The sequence below is a fragment of the Odontesthes bonariensis genome, chromosome 1, assembly GCF_027942865.1.
Source record: "Odontesthes bonariensis isolate fOdoBon6 chromosome 1, fOdoBon6.hap1, whole genome shotgun sequence".
In the NCBI taxonomy this organism is placed as follows: domain Eukaryota; kingdom Metazoa; phylum Chordata; class Actinopteri; order Atheriniformes; family Atherinopsidae; genus Odontesthes; species Odontesthes bonariensis.
This window is the reverse complement of record NC_134506.1, coordinates 19,735,318-19,742,495: the sequence shown is the minus strand read 5'-3', so window position 1 is coordinate 19,742,495 and position 7,178 is coordinate 19,735,318. Positions and strand designations below refer to the sequence as shown.

At 47.4% G+C, this 7,178-nt stretch overlaps 1 protein-coding gene across 3 annotated transcripts in view; it reads right to left on the bottom strand.

The window, feature by feature from the left end:
• Window positions 1–1,762: 1,762 nt before the first annotated feature.
• ankrd11 (ankyrin repeat domain 11) overlaps window positions 1,763–7,178 on the bottom strand; it is a 103,163-nt gene continuing 97,747 nt past the window's right edge. For 2 of the 3 annotated variants that reach the window (XM_075454271.1, XM_075454423.1), the window contains 5 exons: window positions 4,426–7,099; window positions 4,118–4,216; window positions 3,557–3,700; window positions 3,363–3,455; window positions 1,763–3,258 (listed from right to left, as the gene is read on the bottom strand). In XM_075454271.1, coding sequence (XP_075310386.1) covers window positions 3,073–3,258; window positions 3,363–3,455; window positions 3,557–3,700; window positions 4,118–4,216; window positions 4,426–7,099 — 3,196 coding nt within the window. In that variant the 3' untranslated portion in view covers window positions 1,763–3,072. The remainder of the gene's footprint in view (window positions 3,259–3,362; window positions 3,456–3,556; window positions 3,701–4,117; window positions 4,217–4,425; window positions 7,100–7,178) is intronic. The other variant, XM_075454348.1, reaches the window with a different exon arrangement.

Below are 7,178 nucleotides of genomic sequence, written 5' to 3'. Positions count from 1 at the left end.
ATGTGATTGACATGCTGGGAACTAAAATTAAAAATTTTTTTTTTCAGAACTACGAACACGGAGCTAAAAAGAAAACACACACACACACACACACACACACACACACACACACACACACACACACACACACACACACAACGTTGTGAACAAAGACACCTTCTTCCCAAAAACTAAGAAAGCAACAAAATCAAAACAAGACAAACAGGGCTTTAAACCAACCAAAAAAAAACCCAACTAATTTCTGGCTATTTGTATGTAAATATGTTTGTATATGTAACCAGGATGTATGTATCCCTCCAAGATAACCAGGACTATACATCTAGCCACCTTGTCTGCACAGTGTATTAGCAACAACCATTGCACTTGACTAGACATACCATACAGAGCTATGCTGAATGTGACGGGGGCTGTAAATAACTTAATGGTTTCAGATAATATTGCCATCAGGATACATGAGCAGCTCTCACACACACACACACAGACACAAGGTGAGCCTATGTGCTGGGTCGGGAAAGCTTTTTTTTTTGTTTGTTTGTTTGTTTTTTTTTAAAAAAAAAAACACTAAAATAGAGATCCAATACAAGTCCTTCACAAATCAATATTTCCATGGGGTTGTTTTTCTTTTATCTCTTAAAAAAAAAAAAAAAAAGAAGCTTTACGCTGTTTCTTTCCCCCCTCCACAGTTTGTGTTAATGTCTGTTTTTTTTTTTTTTTTTTTTTGGTTCATTCAAGATTTAAGTCTCATCACCGTCTGCTCGGGCCTGACACAACACGTTTAAGACAAATGCCACCACGCAACCGGATGATAAGGAGGGGAGGAAGCTAACAATTAAAAATCCCTGACAGCACAAGCCGAGCCCCTTTTATGGATTAAACACGGATTAAAAATTGGGAGTAAAACGGGACCGGAGCGAGATGTTTACCGATCCAGGTGTCGTACTGGTACCCTACGAGGCTCCTTGACCGCCCTGTGGGCTGTAATAAAATTCAAATACATAAAAAAACAAAACAAAAAAAACACCTATTTGAGGGGAAAGGCCTCAGGGCTCGAGCCAAACAAGGTCGAGTTTTCTGACGCGCTAGTGTCTCCCAGTGGGGAGATTTGGATGAGAACGGGCTGCTCTTCAAACATCTTGGCGAAGGGGCGCAGACAGAAGGACGCGTCGGGAGTCCTTTCAGTGGCTACAACTCTATTCAACGTAAAGCCGGGACGAGCCGTGAAAGACCCGCGCTTTGATGTTTCGCGAAAACTGGAAATCACTTCCAATTATTTTTGTAAATCATAGATGAGCAAGAAAAGAAATCTGAAAACATTCGACACTTGCGACGGTTTCGCGTGTGAAAGACACCTCTCCGACGTTCACCCCACCCATATATGTGACTTTGCCCAACGATGAGTACGATTTTCTTATCTCCTTTTTTTTGTTTGTTTTTTTTCCCCACTGAAAAAGGCATTTTCTTGGTTCAAAATTTTTTTTCGGATATAATTGTGTAGTAAAGCAATGAATAATATTTCTCTGTTTATACTTTAAATAAATCCTCAACAACTATTCTGCTACATCTGAGGGGCTGTGTGGCGGTTCGGTTTAATCCAGAAGAGTTTTTCCCGTTTGTGTTGCGGCGACTTACGTCAGGGTGAGCTGACTGTATCTAGAGATGGGATCGTACGACCGTGCACTAGAGTCTTTCAAATACCGACAGAATCGTGCACACGTTTTGGCCCATTGGATATGAAAGGGGAGGGGAAAGTGCTGCCCAAAAGTGAACTGTACATAAAAAGATAATTTTTTATTTCTTTTCTGTTTTTTTTTCTTCTTCTTTACACTTAACTGAGTGATATTACAGTACATAGGTTATTTACAACTGTGCAGTAATGTGTGGCAAAATAAATTATCTAGAAGGCAGCAAGAGTACATTGGTTAACGAATATAAAAACTGTACATAATTTACGGAATACAACTTTTTTTTTTGTTTTCTTTTGTTTGTTTTTTTCCATTAAACTAATATTGGCTCTGTAGTGTTTCAAGTCACTTCCTCAGAAACAATGAAATGCCCAAGTAAAGAAATAGACAAAAACAATATTTCTCTCCTCCTGCCAAACCACTCATTTTTCTCAATAGTCTCTTTGAATATCGACATTCGTTAGGTTTGTTTGTTCTGGTTGTCCTGTGGTGTTTTTTGCAGTCCATGGCGCTCCGATGTGTTTGTGGCGGAGCGAGCGGAGTCGCTGAGGAACACTCCGGTCTGTCCTCAGAGATCTGTGCTCGTCCTCCTCTGTGAAGCCAGGCCGAGAGGCCGCAGGGTCAGTCTCTTCCTCTCAGACGCCGGGCCCTGACGCGCGCACACATCGCAACCTCTCCGCTGCGTTCCGACCTGCTGCAGGATTTGTCTCACTACTGCCCTGTGCAGTAAGAACAGAGAGGGTGTCCCTCTCGGTAAATGGTGTTGCAGCCCCCAAAAAACCCATCGGTGCCGGCTTCAGGCTTCCTGAAGCCATCGAAGACCCACATGATGCACCGTGGCTCCTTTCATTACCGCCGGGTCTTCGCTGGACTCGGTCCACATCTCCTGGCCGACCAAGAGCCGCCCTGCTTCTAAAGGGCTCTCTCAGGACAGGCACCACGCTGCTGTTGGGAGAGCTCTTCTCTGATACATCCTCCCAGTGGCGGTGGGTTTTGAGGCAAGGGGCCAAAAACAAACGCAGAAAATAAATCTCTGTCCCCCGTCTCACCGTAACTGAGCACTGAGGAGTCACGTCCCGACGTCAGAGCCTCAAAGCAAAAACTGTTTCTGCTTCTCGCACTCTGATCAAACAAAAGCGTAAAAACTTTGAGGATGAAAGTGCAAGTTGTGTATTTTCTTTTCCTCCTGTAAAAACATGTTTTCCTTCTTCACGGAAGGGAATCAAGAGCAAGTTTTTCATCTTCACTCCTTTTCAAGAGAATATAATTTTTTTCCTGTAGAAAGTCCCCTTTCCAACTTGCTAGCCCTTTCCATTCGTTCTGTTCAACGAAGTCTTTTTGAAGAAGTGACTCAGACGGAGTTTGATCTCGATCTGTGAGCACTGGTGTGTCACGCAGGCAGCAGGACAAAGTCGTCGTTGACGTCGACCATGGGCACGTAGAAGGACGGCACTTCGTTGACGCAGAGGGACTTGTGCCCCGCCGGGTCCAGCTCCTGCACCTTCAGCTGCCACTCCATCCTCTGCACTGCATTGAGGGCGGCTGCCTCGTGCTGCTGCCGCATCAACAAACATGTCTGAAGGAAGAAAAGCAGAGCATAAATCCTCTTGGAACGCACCCACATTGTGGCGGAAATGTCTTTGCGTAAGAAAGGAATCGTAACAAAGTGACAAAATGTACCTTCATGCGGTCGTATTTATCGTCCACGTCCTGTATCCAGGAAATGAACTGGCGTGCGTTGAAGCGATCTCTCACGGATTTGTTCTCATCACCCTGAGAAGAAAGGACAAACTTTTCAGTACAGACTAAGCAATGGATCAGGTTATAAGTGGATGCAGACTTCAGGCTCCAGTATGCATTTCTGTATCTACTACCTGGGTCTCAGATGGCATGTTGTACACCTCAGAGTCCAACAGCATGGTGCAGGCACTGAATGGCACAGCCTGATTGGCTATTGTTCTTGCTGCTCTGCAATGGACCCTTAAGACCTCCTGCTCGCATGAAACAATGAGTTTCTCCTGTGAACAGTAAGCACAGCAGAGTGAAAATAAACCATTAGTCATGAGGCAGAACATCAGCATGAATGGCTGGTTTTTGAGGCGTCATTTTGAGGCTCGTCATCAACAAAGCTGCCATGCGTGTGCTACAGAAATGGTTGTTATTACGTTAGAAACAGAGATGAAACAGATTTGGGTCTGCAATTCACTCTGGCTCAACCTAAGAGTGGAGACGACTATGCAGATTTCACTTGCATTTGTATTCTTTTTTTTTTTTTTTTTTTAAAAAGGGCTTTGATCTGTCATCAAAGAGAAGCTCATAGCGTTCACTGAGCATGTGCGTGGCAGAATGTTTGAGCAACGAGTGAATTCAGAATCCTGGAGAATAAATGAGGCGTTTTAAAACATGCAAATGACCAGAGTGTATACATCTCCTACCCGCTCTATGCTGTGCTGCAGCCTGAGCTTCCCTCTTACTGCCTCCTGTTGCCGGAAGAGCTCCTTCAAAGGTTCTGACAGCGATGGAGGTGGGGCGATCTGATGAGCAAAAAAACACAACATACCATTATATAGCTACTTAGGCATTTCAATATGGTATTTATCTTTAAAAAAAAACAAAACACTTTCCATGTACACGTCTTCTGCTTTTTTGCTGTCAAACTTTGCTTTGACTCCTAACAGTTTGAAACCTGCTCACCAACTTTAGCTTGTTCTAAAAGAGATACTGTAAAGGGAGCAGAACTCACCACAGGGATGTGAAGCTTGCTGAGGGGCTTGCCATCCAGCAGGTAAGAACCAGTGTAGGTCACATACTCAGCGTAACACTGTGGGGCCTGAGGGGTGATGTAGCACAGAATCTTCCTCTTCTCCTCGATCTTCTTCCTGATCTGCAGGTACTCAAAGTAAGGGTTGGACCGGTCGCTGTGGTAGGGCTCAATGTCATCCAGCTTGATGGCATTGACTACAACGGCTAAAGTCTGTTGAATCATTTCTCTGGTCTGCTGCATAGCCGTGTTTACTAGCTGCACCTGGACTTGCTGCCCGGCAGAACGTGGAAATTTCCTCTTCCGGGGGTGCTGAGTCTGAGAGTCCTCTTCGTCCACTGGGAGGGGACGACCTTTCGGTGTTTTGCTGGGAACCACAGCTGCAGGTGTCACAGAAGAAGTTACAGATGCTGCTGGGGATGAATTGGATGCAGCGGAGGAAACGCTCAGCCCAGAATCTTTATCTTTCTTCAAGGCTGAGAAGGAAGAGACTGAGGTGGGTGTCGGGGTTCTTGTAGGGATTGGATTAATGCTCACCACCGGGCTGGTCGTCACAGGCGTGGCAGCGGCAGATGAGGTTATTATGGTGGAGGTAGGAGGGACAGCAGAGGGATTGTTCTTGGCGCGATTGCGGGTTATTCTTTGAGGGATGTCCTCCACCTTCTTGTGGACATCTACAGTGGTGGGCACAGTGGCCGGGGTAACCGGCATTAGCTTGGATGTGGGCTCCTGAGTGTCTGGTGGTTCCGCTGTGCTGGAAAGGGTGACTGGCACAGTGAGCTGAGGATGAGGACTGCATGACGCAGATTCTGCTACAATCTCAGGCATCTCTCCCTGCCTCACCTCTGGCTTCACAGCAGACACTGAATCCAGGGGTAACTGCAATGACTCGGTGAGAGAATGAATCTGGATGTGATGTTGCTGACAAGCATCTGGTTTTACAGGTGAATACAGCATATTGGGATCGGACTCATGAGGTCCTCCATATGCTAGTTGTCTTTCTAAAATGCTGTGCTGTTGTTGGTTAAGAGACAGAGAGCTGTTGGTGGGCACACTCTGAGGCTCGGGCTCCAACTCTTGCTGGAAGGTCTTATGTGGTGACGGTACAGCTGATTCTCCTAAACTGAGGTCATTAGCAGGGCACGGAGTCTTGGACAGGCTGGGTAGGTCTACCTCCATTATGTCCGGGTCATCGCTGTCTGTGATGCTGTGTCTAATGTGGGACGGCACAATCTTGTTGTGGTCAGCTAGCTCAGAGTCTCGTGGCTCGGCTTCCTCTGACTTGTCAGGCAGCGGTAGGTCAGGCAAAGAGAACGGTCCCAGGTCGTCCAGTTCATCCGTATCAGCAGGAAACGGATCCGCCCAAGGCACCACAGGCTCAGGGCCCACGGCTGGGACTATGTGACTATCAGGGGTATCGCTGAAGCTGCGTGTGCTTGGTCTGCTGTCTGGTTCAACACAGGAAGACTCTGCATCCATCTGGTGCCCATCCTCTATGATAGGCTTGCTGCAGTCCTGGAAGAAGGACTCCAGCCTGTTGGAGGACAGTGAGGTGTTTAAATAGTTGGGTTCCCCATCCATAACTGTGTCGAGCCTCTCTGGAGAGGGGATGTCAGCCACAGCCTCCTTCTGTTCATCAAAGTCGACCGCAGCCTCTTTTGGCCACCTATTCCAGGTAGCATACGGGGAGGTGACAGAGGGATCTACAGGCAGGGGTTGCATGTCGTTGTCAGAATGGGAGTACGGGCTGGTTATTTTAGAGACGGCAGCCTCAATCTCCCTGCCGGGCGATTTGAGGTCCACATCAGGATTCCAAACCATGTTGTGATTGAAACAGTTCTCTTCATGGTTTGGTGCAGAGTGTGGCGGGGACAGCTGATGGACCTCTGGCTCTTGCCGCTCGGGGGACTCTGCAGGCCAGCTCTTCCTCAGGGGGTCCTCAACGTGAGGGGACAAAGAACACAGATCTCTTGCTTGTTCTGGCTCTTCTACATCACAGTGGTCTCCATCAGTTCTCTCATCTATATCGCCTTCTTCCTCATCGTCCTCCTCCTCCTCCTCTTCTTCTTCATCCTCCTCTTCTTCCTGCTCCTGTTTTTCTGTGACAGAAGGGAGATCTGAGAGGACCAGATTTGGCTCACTGTGGAGAGGCTCAGAGATGTCATCGATATCCAGGGTTGGCAAAGCAGCAGGAGCTGGTGTTGGTGGTGCTGCGATGTCAAAGCACGGTTCCTGGGGATCTGGTCTGTGAACCGGTGTCGAAGGTTTTGGCAAGAAACTGTTGAACACACTCTCAGGAAGGTGTTCGTTACCCTCGGCGACATCGAGAGATGTTGCTGCCACATCTGCCGTTGGATGTGCCGGCTCCCGGCGAGGAGACAACATTCTCATTGGGGAGAAATAGGGTGGTGACAAGCACTCCAACCTATCCACTGTCGCCGATTTGTCCTCCAGGGGTTGAGAGGAAGAGGACGGGTCAAATTCGGCGGCCGAATCACTCTGCTGCCGAAGAAACTTGTCAGCCTCCGCTTTGAACTCGTCCTCCAGAGGTCTGCGGACATCAGATGATGCCGAACGGCTGACAAGCGGCAGCTGGAGGTTCTTCGCAGGTGTAGGACAGGTGCCTTCCTGGAAACTCTGAGAGTTGGAGTACCTGCTGGGTGTTGCAGAGAGACAAAATATTAGAAAATAAGCCACACGAAGTAGATTACAAGATGCTCAAAACGACCACAAGA